General features: G+C 50.0%; 1 protein-coding gene across 13 annotated transcripts in view; it reads left to right on the top strand.

Annotated features, from left to right (window-relative positions):
- cacna1ba (calcium channel, voltage-dependent, N type, alpha 1B subunit, a) overlaps window positions 1-14,581 on the top strand; it is a 739,085-nt gene that overhangs the window by 661,009 nt on the left and 63,495 nt on the right. For all 13 annotated transcript variants that reach the window (XM_038781850.1, XM_038781861.1, XM_038781863.1 and 10 more), the window contains one exon: window positions 1,415-1,565. In XM_038781850.1, coding sequence (XP_038637778.1) covers window positions 1,415-1,565 — 151 coding nt within the window. The remainder of the gene's footprint in view (window positions 1-1,414; window positions 1,566-14,581) is intronic.

Below are 14,581 nucleotides of genomic sequence, written 5' to 3'. Positions count from 1 at the left end.
ATGAATCCATTCCACCATTCTTTCAGTTAATGCATTCCAGATCTGTGCAACCTTCTGCCTGAAAATAATTCTCCTTGATCCTCATCTAATTCTTTTCTATTTTTACATTTAAAAAAAAAACATTTATGGGATGTGGGCATCACTGGACAAACCAACATTTATTGCTTATCCCTAACTTCCCTTGAGAAGGTGGTGGTGAGCTGCCTTCTTGAACCACTGCAGTTCCTGTGGTGTAGTTACACCCATAATGCAATTGGGGAGGGGGGGGGTTCCAGGATTTTGACCCAGTGACAGTGAAGGAACGGTGATATATTTCCAAGTCAGGATAGTGAGTGACTTGGAGGGGAACTTCCAACTGTTGGTGTTCCCATGTGTCTGCTGTCCTTGTCATTCTAGATGGTAATAGTCGTGGGTTTGGAACGTGCTGTCTAAGGATCCTTGGTGAGTTCCTGCAGTGCATCTTGTATATGGTACACATGGCTGCCACTGTTCATTGGTGGTGGAGGAAGTGAAAGTTTTTGGAAGGGATGCCAATCAAGCAGACAACCTTGTCCTGGGTGGTGTTGAACTTATCAGTGTTGTTGGAGCTGCACTCATCCAGGCAAGTGAGGAGTATTCTATCACGCTCTTGACTTGTCGCTTGTAGGTGCTGGATAGGATTTGGGGAGTCAGAAGGTGAGTTACTCACCGCAGAATTCCTAGCCTTTGACCTGCTCTTGTAGCCAGAGTATTTATGTGGCTAGTCCAGTTCCATTCGTGGTCAATAGTAACCCTCAAGATATTGTTAGTAGGAGATTCAGCGATAGTCATGCCATTGAATGTCAAGTGCGATGGTTACATTGACTCTTGTTGGAGCTGGTTATTGCCTGGCACTTGTATGTCACAAATGTTACTTGCTATGACTGTTTGCCTGAGGAAACTATTTATCCCAACTTGCTCTATCAAAAGCACCCATAATTTTCAATAGCCCTTAACTTCTCTGCTACATAGAGCCAAAAGACATAGGAGCAGAATTAGGCCATTCGGCCCATCAAGTTTGCTCAGCCTTTCATGGCTGCTATGTTTCTCATCTCCATTCTCCTGCCTTCTCCCCATAACCCTTGGTCTCCAAAGAGGACAATCCCAGCTTCTCCAATACCCCACATAACTGACACCTCTCATTTATGGCATCATTCCGGTGAACCTCTTTGTTACGTTCTCCAAGACCTTGATATCCTAAAATGTGATATGAATGTCCACAGTTGCATTTAATTTTATTTTGTGAAGGTGGGTCAGAATTGATTGCTATCTTGTTGCTCATTTGATTGAAAACAATGTGCTTAACTTTGTCTACCTAGTGAAACTCAAAGTTTATAAGGCGCTAGAAAGTGTTGAATTGTATTAATGAAACTTTAATCATATATTTTGTTTGCAGGAGTGCCACCGGAGAAGCCTGGCATGAAATTATGTTGGCATGTCTGAGCAGAAGCCCATGCGATCCTCACTCAGGCATAGAAAGAAATGGATGTGGAAATGATTTTGCCTATTTCTACTTTGTGTCTTTCATCTTCCTTTGTTCATTTCTGGTAGGTTTGAATTTTCATAACACCTTGCCAAACCGTCAAGCACAAACAGTACCTGACTTTATTTCAAGCTTTTTTCCTATGCAATACGGTATTTGATCCTTTGAGCTGGTCAGTGAAATTCTTCTACATAATGCACGTCACCTCCATCAACCACAGCACAACATATGTAGGGCTATTTAAATGCAAATGAGGAATTTGCTTGGGAGATGCTCATTTCAAATTAAGGGAGAATTTAGAGTACTTTCTGCAGTTCAAGCCTGGATGTGGGCCCGTCATCGTTTTTGACACAGTCCTTGGCTAACTGCCTGCACTACAAAAGGATATACACATTTAAACTCAGCACATTTTACAAAACCCCATTATTCTTCCCTTTTGCTTTGAACTTCATACAAAAGGTCGGTTGTTCAGCAAACCATCTTGCAGCTTAGTATAGTGACTGTATCTCTGATCGTGTTCTCCAGGAAAACCTTCAGCACCCTCCGGGTCTCCTCTTGGACCAAACCCAAAGTATACTCAACACCAACATGGTGACCCAGGTGATGGATCGCTAGTATGGTGATGCCATGCATGTTACCGCAAAACACTATATGATGCCAATTGGCTCTGCCTTTTTCTAGTTCTTCCTCTTTGCCTGTGTCTCAGACATGATGATTCTTCAGTCAAAGCACTGCTGAATGAGCTGCGCTTTGTGCTTGCTTTGACCATGTTCAGTCAGAGTGCTTTAGACCTTAACACAAGGCATAAACTATAAAGAGATGACAAATTTCTCCCATCACCTAGCAAGCATTACCCAGTGGTTAGCACTGTTGCCACACAGCACCCGGGACCCAGGTTCAAATCCGGCCTCGGGTGACTGTCTATGTGGAGTTTGCACGTGCTCCCCATATCTACATGGGTTTCTTCCGGGTGATCCGATTTCATCCCAGTGCAAAGATGTGCAGATTAGGTGGAATGGCCATGCTAAATTGTCCCTTAATGTCCAAAGGTTAGGTGGGGTTATGGGGTTACTGGGATAGGGTGGGGAGTGTGCCTAGCTAGGGTGCTCTTTCAGAGGGTCGGTGCAGACTCAATGGACGGAATGGCCTCCTTCTCCACTGTAGGGACTCTATGATTCTATGAAGATGAATGGGTCTCCAAAGCAGACAATTATTACCTATGCAGAATTAGTGAGTGTTTTGAACTGCTTAATTATCAGTGGAAGACACACTGGAGGGCTCCAAAAGTGGAATAATCAAAGAACTGTACAGTACAGAACAGCTCCTTCGGCCCTCGATGTTGTGCCGAGCTTTGTCCAAAACCAAGATCAATCTACCCCACTCCCTGTCATTGTAGTGTGCTCCATGTGCCTATCCAATAACCGCTTGAAAGTTCTTAAAGTGTCCGATTCCACTATCACAGCCGGCAGTCCATTCCACACCCGAACCACTCTCAGAGTAAAGAACCTACCTCGGACATCCCTGGTTTAGCTCACTCAGCTAAATCGCTGGCTTTTAAAGCAGACCAAGCAGGCCAGCAGCACGGTTCGATTCCCGTACCAGCCTCCCCGGACAGGCGCCGGAATGTGACGACTAGGGGCTTTTCACAGTAACTTCATTGAAGCCTACTTGTGACAATAAGCAATTTTCATTTCATTTTCATTTCCTATATCTCCCACCCTGAACCTTTTAGTTATGCCCCCTTGTAACAGCTACATCCACCCGAGGAAATAGTCTCTGAACGTCCACTCTATCTATCCCCCTCATCATCTTATAAACCTCTATTAAGTCACCTCTCATCCTCCTCCGCTCCAAAGAGAAAAGCCCTAGCTCCCTCAACCTTTCCTCATAAGACCTACCCTCCAAACCAGGCAGCACCCTGGTAAATCTCCTTTGCACCCTTTCCAATGCTTCCACATCTTTCCTATAGTGAGGTAACCAGAAATGCACACAATATTCCAAATGTGGTCTCACCAGGGTCATGTACAGTTGCAGCTTAACCCCGCGGCTCTTAAACTCAAGCCCCCTGTTCATAAACGCTGACACACTATAGGCCTTCTTCATGGCTCTATCCACTTGAGTGGCAACCTTCAGAGATCTGTGGACATGAACCCCAAGATCTCTCTGTTCCTCCACATTCCTCAGAACCCTGCCGTTGACCCTGTAATCCGCATTCAAATTTTTTCTACCAAAATGAATCACCTCGCACTTATCAGGGCTAAACTCCATCTGCCATTTTTCGGCCCAGCTCTGCATCCTATCAATGTCTCTTTGCAGCCTACAGCAGCCTTCCACCTCATCCACTACTCCACCAATCTTGGTGGCATCAGCAAATTTACTGACCCACCCTTCAACCCCCTCCTCCAAGTCATTGATAAAAATCACAAATAGCAGAGGACCCAGCACTGATTCCTGTGGTACACTGCTGGTAACTGGTCTCCAGTCTGAAAATTTTCCATCCACCACCACCCTCTGTTTTCTATGTAATCGCCAGTTGCTTATCCAATTGGCCAAATTTCCCTCTATCCCACACCACCTTACTTTCTTCATGAGATGACTATGGGGAACCTTATCAAATGCCTGACTAAAATCCATGTATATAACATCAACTGCTCTACCTTCATCTACACATTTAGTTACCTCCTCAAAGAATTCAATCAAATTTTTGAGGCAAGACTTACCCTTCACAAATCCGTGTTGACTATCCGGGATTAAGCTGCATCTTTCCAAATGGTTATAAATCCTATCCTTCAGGACCTATTCCATTAACTTACCGACCACCGAAGTAAGACTTACCGGCCTATAATTACCAGGGTCATTCCTATTCCCTTTCTTGAACAGAGGAACAACATTTTCTACTCTCCAGTCCTTTGGCACTATCCCCGTAGACAGTGAGGACCCAAAGATCAAAGCCAAAGGCTCTGCAATCTCATCCCTTGCCTCCTAAAGAATACTAGGAGATAGTACCAGGGGACTTGTTGACCCTAAGGTTTTTCAAAATTGCTAATACACCCTCCCTCAGAACATCTACCTCCACCAGCCACCCCCCTGTATCATACTCTCATCCTCAAAAACATGTCCCCTCTCCTTGGTGAACACTGAAGAAAAGTATTCATTCAACGCCTCTCCTATCTCTTCTGACTCCATGCACAAGTTCCCACTAATGTCCTTGACCAGCCCTAACCTCACTCTGGTCATTCTTTTATTTCTCACATAAGAGTAAAAAGCTTTGGGGTTTCTCTTCATCCAACCCACCAAGGACTTCTCATGCCCCCTCCTAGCTCTCCTAAGTCCTTTTTTTTTAGCTCATTCCTTGCTACCTTGTAACCCTCGTGACCCAACTGAACCTTGTTTTCTCATCCATACATATGTTTCCTTTTTCCTCTTGACAAGACATTCAACCTCTTTTGTGAACCATGGTTCCCTCACACGGCCATTTTATCCCTGCCTGACAAGGACATGCAGTATTTGTTCCTTGAACAAGCTCCACTTTTTATTTGTTCCTTTCCCTGACAGTTTCTGTTCCCATCTTATGCTCCCTAATTCTTGCCTAATCGCATCATAATTCCCCCTCCCCCAATTATAAACCTTGTCCTGCCGTACGGCTCTATCCCTCTCCATTGCAATAGTGAAAGACACTGAATTGTGGTCACTATCTCCAAAGTGCTCTCCCACAAACAAATCTAACACTTGGCCCGGTTCATTACCCAGTACCAAATCCAATGTGGCCCCACCTCTTGTCAGCCTATCCACATATTGGGCGGGATTCTCCGACCCCACGCAGGGTTGGAGAATTGGCGGGAAGCGGCGTGATTTCCGCTCCCGCAGGTCTCCTAATTCTCCCGCCGGTAAAAAACCGGCGTTGTGCAAATCCCGCCGGCAGCCTGTGAAAACAGCTGGCGCCGGCGGGATTTCTTTTTTTAACAACTAACCTTAAATCTCCGGCCCAGATGGGCCGAAGTCCCGCCGCTGGGAGGCCTTCTCCCGCCGCCGAGGTGTACACCACCTCGGAAACGGCGGACTCAGCGGCGCGAGCGGGCCCCCGGGGTCCTGGGGGGGCGGGGGGCGATCGGACCCGGGGGGGTGCCCCCACGGAGGCCTGGCCCGCGATTGGGGCCCCCCGCTCACTCCGCGGGGCAGTGCCGTGGGGGCACTCTTTCTCCTTCCGCGCCGCCACGGCCTCCGCCATGGCGGACGCGGAGCAGAACCACCCATCGCGCATGCGCCGGCAGTGAGGTCAGCGGCCAGCTGCCGCTGACGTCATTGCCGGCGCATGCGCCGACCGCCGAAAGCCTTTCGGCCAGCCCCGCTTCCGACTGCGCCGGGTGTTTGCGCCAGTCTACCGGTGCAAACTGCTCCGGCGCGGGGCTGGCCCCCAAAGGTGGGGAGAATTCCCCACCTTTGGAGGAGGCGCGACCCCTGAGTGGTTGGCACCACTCCCCTACGCCGGCACCCTCCGTCACGCCGGGTAGGGGAGAATCCCGCCCATTGTGTCAGGAAACCCCCCTGCACACACTGTACAAAAACTGGCCCATCCGAACTGTTCAACCTATAGAGGTTCCAATCAATATTTGGAAAGTTAAAGTCACCTATGACAACTACCCTGAGACCTCCCACACCTATCCATAATCTGTTTTGCAATTTCTTCCTCCACATCTCTATTACTATTTGGTGGCCTATAGAAAACTCCTAACAACGTGACCACTCCTTTCCTATTTCTAACTTCAGCACATATTACCTCGTAGGCAGATCCGCCTTGAACTGCCTTCCTGCAGCCGTTAAACTATCCTTGATTAACAATGATACTCCTCCACTTCTTTTACCACCTTCCCTACTCTTACTGAAACAGCTATACCCCGGAACTTCCAACAACCATTCCTGCCCCTGTTCTAACCATGTCTCCGTAATGCCCACAACATCGTAGTCCCAAGTGTGGTGAATGTATAGTACTAGTAATTCACCAGTGTATTAGTATCATGTTCTGCCATTGTGTTACGGCTATGTTATGTTGTTGACCTTGTGGGCTCCACCTATGGGCCGTTGTGTGGCTTCAACCACAGGGGGATATGTTGGGGAATGTACGGGCTCCGCCCATGGCTCAGCCCCTTGAAAGGAAGTATAAAGAGCAGTTGACCTGTAGGAGGTTCACAGTATTGGTCGCAGGCAGGCACTGTTCTAAGCTGATTAAAACCTCAGTTTGCTTCTACTCGTGTCTTTGAGTGAATTGATGATCGCATCACCAAGTACCAATCCACGCTCCAAGTTCACCTACCTTACTCTGGATGTTCCTTGCATTGAAGTAGACACACTTCAACCCATCTTTCTGTCTGCCGTTACACTCTTGCAACTTTGATACCTTCCTCAGTACCTCTCTACTCTCAACACTGACTTCTAGACTACACCTTGTTTTCCCATCCCCATGACAAATTAGTTTAAACCCCACCGAAGAGCTGCAGCAAATTTCCCTCCCAGGATATTGGTGCCCCTCTGGTTCAGGTGCAAACTGTCCTGTCTGTACAGATCCCACCTTCCCCAGAATGTGCTACAATTATCCATGTAACTGAAACCCTTCCTCCTACACCATCCCTGCAGCCACGTGTTTATCTGCACTCTCTCCCTGTTCCTTTGTTTATCTTTTGTTTTTCGTGTACACATCTTATAGCAAAATTAATATAGAACATAGAACAGTACAGCACAGAACAGGCCCTTCGGCCCTCGATGTTGTGCCGAGCAATGATCACCCTACTCAAGTCAACGTATCCACCCTATACCAGTAACCCAACAACCCCCCCCCCCCCCATTAACCTTATTCTTTAGGACACTAAGGGCAATTTAGCATAGCCAATCCACCTAACCTGCACATCTTTGGACTGTTGTGAGCATTTCAGTCATCTTCATTAGGGCAGTAATAGAGAAAAAGAAGGTAAGATGAAAACATATCTTTGAGTGCATGCAAACTGGAAATTCAACGCTCGCAAACATAATTGATTGGTATGTTAATCAGATGTGCTTTATGCGAGAATGCAGATCATGCATACACTCACCTACTGCTTATATTTTATTTAATCTTACTCATTTCAGACCAAACTATGAAAAGAAATTCCTTTGAACCTGAATTTGCATTGCTGTTTGCAGATGATCTAATGGAAAAGTTTCTAAGGGCGGGATTTAACTAAATGGGCACAAAGTCCCATAGAGAGCGTGTTTAGCCATGTGTTTCCCGGCATTCACAGCGCCGAGAAACACAACTCTATAAAGCAGTGATGTACGATCAATAACTCTTGAAGCGAGATTGGAGATTGAAGGCTTTATTGGACGAGTTGCTTCCCCCAGCAGCGCAGTTACAGAATGCAGCAGCTGGGGAGATACAGACTCTTATACTCCGCCTTACTGGGCGGATCCAGCAGGCAGACTTCACCAATGATCTTGCTGTCTCAGGTATCTCCCACACCAATGGTTTTACAGCCTCAACCTGGGTACCGTAATACCCCTAATACCGACTACCACATTCACCCCCTGTTTCAAAAAGAGTCCGGCGAGGGTGGTGGTCTTGCGTTATACAGTGGTAGAGGTTGAGATTATGGTGGTACCCGTCGGTGGTACAGTGTTTTGCCTTGTTACATGTCACAACTATTTACAGTATTTTTCACATGTGCATGTCAAAATGAAGCAATTAGTCGATCAGGGGCTCTGGTCGTCCTCTGTGAATGTCGCAGTTTCGGCGGTGATGCAGGCGCTGGCTCGGGCATCCATGACTCCGGGAGCGTGACTTTGGCTTCTTCGGTAGCTCCATCACCCCTAGATGGGACCAGTGGGAAAACTGATCCACCTGGGAAGGGGGCGGCCGTAGGGTGCGCCGGTGGGAGGGAGGGTGGCGTAGGTGGGGATCCAGTGGGCGCCAGGTCCCGTAGGGAGGCCGTATCCTGTCGGCCATCGGGGTACGCCACGTAGGCGTACTGAGGGTTAGCGTGAAGGAGGTGGACCCTTTCGACCAATGGATCCGACTTGTGCGCCCGCACGTGTTTGTGGAGCAGGATGGGTCCAGGAGCTGCCAGCCAGGTTGGGAGCGAGGTCCCGGAAGAGGACTTCCTAAGAAAGACAAGGAGATGTTCATGAGGTGTTTCGTTTGTCGTGGTACACAGCAGTGATCGGATGGAGTGGAGTGCACAGGGGAGGACCTCCTGCCAGCGGGAGACTGGGAGATTTCCTGACCACAGGGTCAGTAGGATGGTCTTCCAGACCGTTCCGTTCTCCCTCTCTACCTGCCCGTTTCCCCAGGGGTTATAACTGGTCGTCCTGCTTGAGGCAATGCCCTTGCTCAGCAGGAATTGACGCAGTTCGTCGCCCAGGAAGGAGGACCCCCTATCGCTGTGTATGTAGGCGGGGAAACCGAACAGCATAGAGATACTGTGAAGGGCTTTTGTGACGGTGGCTGCGGTCATGTCGGGGCAGGGTATGGCGAATGGGAAGCGGGAGTACTCGTCAATCACGTTCAGGAAGTACGTGTTGCGGTCGGTGGATGGGAGGGGCCCCTTGAAGTCCATACTGAGGCGTTCAAAGGGACGCCTTTACCAGGAACTACTAAATCTGCGCGGAGTGCAAGCCGCACTTCTACAGGCCAGAGAAAGCGCACCTGGTAAAGGCGTCTTGATAAAATGGTAGAATCGAGTGACCCCCGGGTGGCAGAGGTCCTCATGGAAGGTCCGGAGTCGGTCCACTTGTGCGTTGGCACATGTGCCGTGGGATAGGGCATCAGGAGGCTCGTTTAGTTTCCCGGGAAGTTACAAGATCTCATAGTTGTAGGTGGAGAGCTTGATCCTCCATCAAAAGATCTTATCATTCTTTATCTTGCCCCGCTGTGCATTATCGAACATGAAAGCAACCAACCGTTGGTCAGTGAGGAGCGTGAATCTCCTGCCGGCCAGGTAATGCCGCCAGTGCCGCACAGCTTCTACTATGGCCTGGGCCTCCTTTTCAATGGAGGAATGAAAGATTTCTTAAACATGGAGGGTGCGCGAGAAGAAGGCCATGGGCCTGACTGCTTGGTTGAGGGTGGCTGCCAGAGCTACGTCGGACGCGTCGCTCTTGACTTGGAATGGAAGGGATTCGTCGATTGCGTGCATTATGGCCTTTGCGATGTCCGCTTTTATGTGGCTGAAGGCCTGGCGGGCCTCTGCCGTTAGGGGAAACCCCGTGGATTGGATTATTGGGCGGGCCTTGTCCGCATAATTGGGGACCCACTGAGCGTAATATGAAAAAAATTCCAGGCAGCGTTTCAGGGCCTTGGAGCAGTGGGGGAGGGGAAACTCCATGAGGGAGCGCATGCGTTCGGGATTGGGCCTATGACTCCATCATGCACTACGTAGCCGAGGATGGCTAGACGGTTGGTGCTGAATACGCATTTGTCTTATTTGTAGGTGAGATTAAGGATTTTTGCAGTGTGGAGGAATTTTCGGAGGTTAGTGTCGTGGTCCTCCTGGTCGCGGCCGCAGATGGTGACATTGTCGAGGTACGGAAACGTGGCCCGCAAACCATACCGGTCAACCATTCGGTCCATCTCCCGTTGGAAGACCGAGACTCCATTTGTGACACCGAAGGGAACCCTCAGGAAGTGGTAGAACCGCCCATCTGCGTCGAATGCAGTGTATTTGCGGTCATCCGGGGGGATGGGGAGCTGGTGGTAGGCGGATTTGAGGTCCACCGTGGAAAAGACCTTGTATTGTGCAATCTGATTGACCAAATCAGATATGCGGGGGAGAGGGCACGCGTCGAGCTGCGTATACCTGTTGATGGTCTGACTATAATCGATGACCATCCTGTGCTTCTCCCCGGTCTTTACAAACACTACTTGAGCTCTCCAAGGGCTGTTGCTAGCCTCGATAATACCTTCTTTCAGTAGCCGCTGGACTTCCGACCTAGTGAAGGTCTGGTCCTGGGCACTTTACCGTCTGCTTCTGGTGACGATGGGTTTGCAATCTGGGGTGAAGTTCGCAAAAAGGGAAGGCGGGTCGACCTTGAGGGTCGCGAAGCTGCAGACAGTGAGGGGGGTATAGGGCCGCCGAATTTAAAGGTTAAGCTCTGGAGGTTGCATTGGAAGTCTAACCCTAGGAGCGTGGCAGCGCAGAGGTGAGGAAGGACCTAGAGACGGAAATGTTTTAATTTCCTTCCCTGGACCTTGAGGTTAGCTACGCAGAACCTCTTGATCTCTACAGATCACCCGGAGGTCAGGGAGATTCTTTGGTTAACTGGCGTATGGGAAGAGAACAGCGCCTTACTGTGTTGGGGTGTATGAAGCTCTCTGTGCTCCCAGAGTCGATCAGACAGGATGTTTTGTGTCCGTTGATGAGCACGGTCGTCATCGTGGTCGAGAGTGTTCGGGGCCGAGACTGGCCCAGGGTCACCGAGGCAAGTCGTGGTCAAAGTTGAAGATTTTCCTCGCGCGGTGTGTGGTCATCCGAATCGGGGTCCTGAGACTCCAGCCAAGATGGCGGCGCCCACGGGTCGCACATGGCTGTGGGTTTGCAAGGTGACGGCGCCCACGCATCGCACATGGTCCCTGGGGAACAAGATGGTGGGACGCTGGGCCCGCACGTGGCTCGGGAAAACGAAGATGGCGACGCCCCCTGCCCGCACGTAGCCCGTGAAGAGAGTTGTGGTGGCCGCCCCGGTTTTCCCCCAGAGAAGCCGGCGACTGCCCGGGCCTGGCATACCGCCACGAAACGGCCCTTTTTGCCGTACCTTTTGCAGGTGGAGCGGGCCAGGCAGCGCTGCCGGGGGTGCTTGGTAACAGCGGTGCCTCCCGGGGTTGCCTGGTAGCCACGCGGCACAAGCTTGTGGGGGGATGGGTGATGCATCAGGGTCGGCCGCGGGCAGGTTCCACGCTGCCCAAGGGGCTGCCACGCGGTCGGGAATGTACGCGCGGGCGTTTCGGGAGGCCACATCCAGGGAGCTAGCAAGGGCCCGTGCCTCCTTGACGCCTAGTGTCTCTTTCTCTAGCAGCCGCCGACGGATTTGGGAGGACAGCATACCTGCAACGAATGCGTCCCGGATTAAAAGTTCTGTGTGGTCGCTGGCTGAAACTTGCGATAAATCACAGTTCCTACCTAGTACCAGAAGCGCACGGTAGAATTCATCCAGCGATTCCCCCGGGATTTGTCGCCTTGTCGCTAGCAGTTGTCGGGCGTAGACCTGGTTTACTGGGCGAATGTAACGTCCTTTCAACAGGGCCATCGCGGCCTCGAAATTGTCCGCATCCTCGATGAGGGTGTAGATCTCTGGGCTCACCCTCGAGTGGAGAACTTGCATCTTCTGGTCCTCCGTGGGTGTAGTGGTGGCCGTCCTGAGGTACCCGTTGAAGCACGCCAGCCAGTGTTTGAAAGTTGCCGCTGAGTTTGTGGCGTGGGGGGGTGAGTTGCAGACACTCCGGCTTGATTCGGAGCTCCATTCGTTAAAATCTAGTCCAATAAATTGATGCACGATCAATAACTCTCGACGTGAGATTAGAGTACAATTGGAGGCTGGGGAAACACAGACTCTTATACTCCTTACTGGGCAGAACCAGCAGGCAGGCTTCACCAATGATTTTGCTGTCTCAGGTACCTCCCACACCAATGGTCTTACGGCCTCAACCTGGGTACCGTAATACCCCTAATACAGACTACCACAAACGGCACTTGAGTTGGATAGGGACCTCAGTGGGGACTGCTTGGCCAGGGCAGCACAAAGCCCTAGTTTGGTGCACTGAGGAGCTTGCTCGCCGGAACTCCTAGCATCGCGATCTCTGGAGCCTCCTAAAGTGACCTTCGACCCTGCCCCCCAAGCCAGGGGTGCCTTGCACAGGTGTGGGGAGGGGGTGTATGGGAGCCTGGGCACCCCTCATAGTGAGGTTGGACTGGGGGGGGCAGGGTTCAGGCGTCGCGTCAGGGTTCATTTAAAAATGGCAACCGATCTCTCCCTCAGTGCAGAAAATGGGGTTTCGTCAGGGAGTTCTACTCAGATGAGCGTTAGATAGCGGGGTGTTTCTCGGCACTCCAAGCGCTAGGAAACACCCGGCTAATGTCGCATGTTACGGGATTCTGTCCCAATTTGGGTAGATCGCGCCTGTATTGTCTGGATTCTATTCGGGTCCAACTCCAGCTGAAAATAGGTATGATTCATGTCAAGCTTTGTAAATGAATGATCTCCAGCCAGATTTCCATACAGGTCCTCGATGAGTGGCATCGGACACATATCCAATCACGAGGCCCTATTTACTGTCAATTTGTAGTCATCGCAAAGTAGACCAGTTCAATCCGGTTTAAGGGCGGGGAGCAACAGTGCTGCCCAGTTGGCGAATTTTACTGGCCTGTTGATCCCGAGGCCCTCTAATTAGTTGAGCTCAGTCTCCACCTTTGGCAGTAGCACATAGGAGACCAGGTAGACACGAAAATATCATGGCTGTGCGGCAGGGTCGACATGAATTTTTGCCATGGCTGCCTTGATTTTCTCCAGCCAGGTTTGGAAAATTTTGCCAACAGCTCATAATCACATTTTCACATTTGAAAAGTCTGCCAATCTATGTGAGGCCGCTGTAACCAATCGCGGCCTGACAGACTGGGGCATTGCCCTTTTACCACAATCAATGGCAGTCTTACAGGTTGCTCATAAATCACTGGTGGTATTGTGGTCCCAGCTATGGGAAGCGTGCAGGTTGCCAATCTTACTTCCGTACCATATAAAGTCAACCTTACTGAATTTTTTCAAATGTTTGTTTACCTATTACCTATGCAGCTTCGGTGTCCAACTCCAATACTAAGCATTTACTTGGACGGTTATCTGAATGGGGGCAACTTTGGGAGCCGCGATGTTGTTCAGCTGCATTCATTCGTCGTCAGGCTGTAACAAATGAAAAGTACAGGCTCTGGGTTGACGCCCACCCTGGGTGGGGCAATGGCTTTGCTAGCCTCCGTGTAGCTTTTTCTTCCTACAATCTCTCTGACCACATGCCCCACATCAACTGGGGTCTCCCTCTATGGATTCAGGCAATGTATCTGACCTCGTCAATATGGTCCTAGATCCGCGGCCCTGACCTCAAGGCGGGATCCAGGGGTTCCTATTCTGTGGTGCAGTGAGCACCAGGGGGGTGGGGGGGGCACTCCCATCCCTTGGAGTTCCTGTATTCCCTTTTCTGCACTTTCTTTTGAGAGCAAAATTTCTACGGACTTCTTCAGGTCTAATAATGGCTCACCAGTAACTGTCGTTGGGTCACCATTTTATTCCATGCCACAAACCAAACGGTCACGCAACATCTCGGGAATGGAAGGGCCATAATCACAAAAGTCAGCTAGTTTCCTCAAACGCATTAAGAACTCAGTAACAGTAGCCCCTGGGGTCCTCTCAGGCATGTTAAACCATAATGTTGCACGAAATGAAATGAAATTAAAATTGCTTATTGTCACAAGTAGGCTTCAAATGAAGTTACTGTGAAAAGCCCCTAGTTGCCACATTCCGGCGCCTGCTCGGGGAGGCTGTTATGGGAATTGAACCGCGCTGCTGGCCTACCTTGGTCTGCTTTCAAAGCCAGCGATTAAGCCCTGTGCTAAACAGCCTCTTAATGGCTGACAGATTGGGATCATAATGATATGCCAAAAACGCCTTCACAGCTCGAGGGTCCCAGGTTCGATTTCCGGCTTGGGTCACTGTCTGAACAGAGCCTGCACGTTCTCCCTGTGTCTGCGTGAGTTTCCTCCGGGTGCTCCGGTTTCCTCCCCACAAGTCCCGAAAAAGGTGCTGTTAGGTAATTTGGACATTCTGAATTCTCCCTCTGTGTACCCGAACAGGCGTCGGAATGTGGTGACTAGGGGCTTTTCACAGTAACTTCATTGCAGTGTTAATGTAAGCCTACCTGTGACAGCAATAAAGATTATTATTATTATTATGGGGAGAAAATTTGGATTTTTGATCAAATTATTCACACAGCTTAAAATAAGGCAACTCCGCATGTTGGGTGGGGTGTTTACAGCAGCTTTCCCTCCCTCTACAAGGGAGCCCACCGTCGGGAGT

Source organism: Scyliorhinus canicula, chromosome 21 (genome assembly GCF_902713615.1).
Source record: "Scyliorhinus canicula chromosome 21, sScyCan1.1, whole genome shotgun sequence".
Lineage (NCBI taxonomy): Eukaryota > Metazoa > Chordata > Chondrichthyes > Carcharhiniformes > Scyliorhinidae > Scyliorhinus > Scyliorhinus canicula.
Note: the sequence above shows the minus strand (reverse complement) of the source record. Positions and strands in the feature narration are given on the sequence as shown.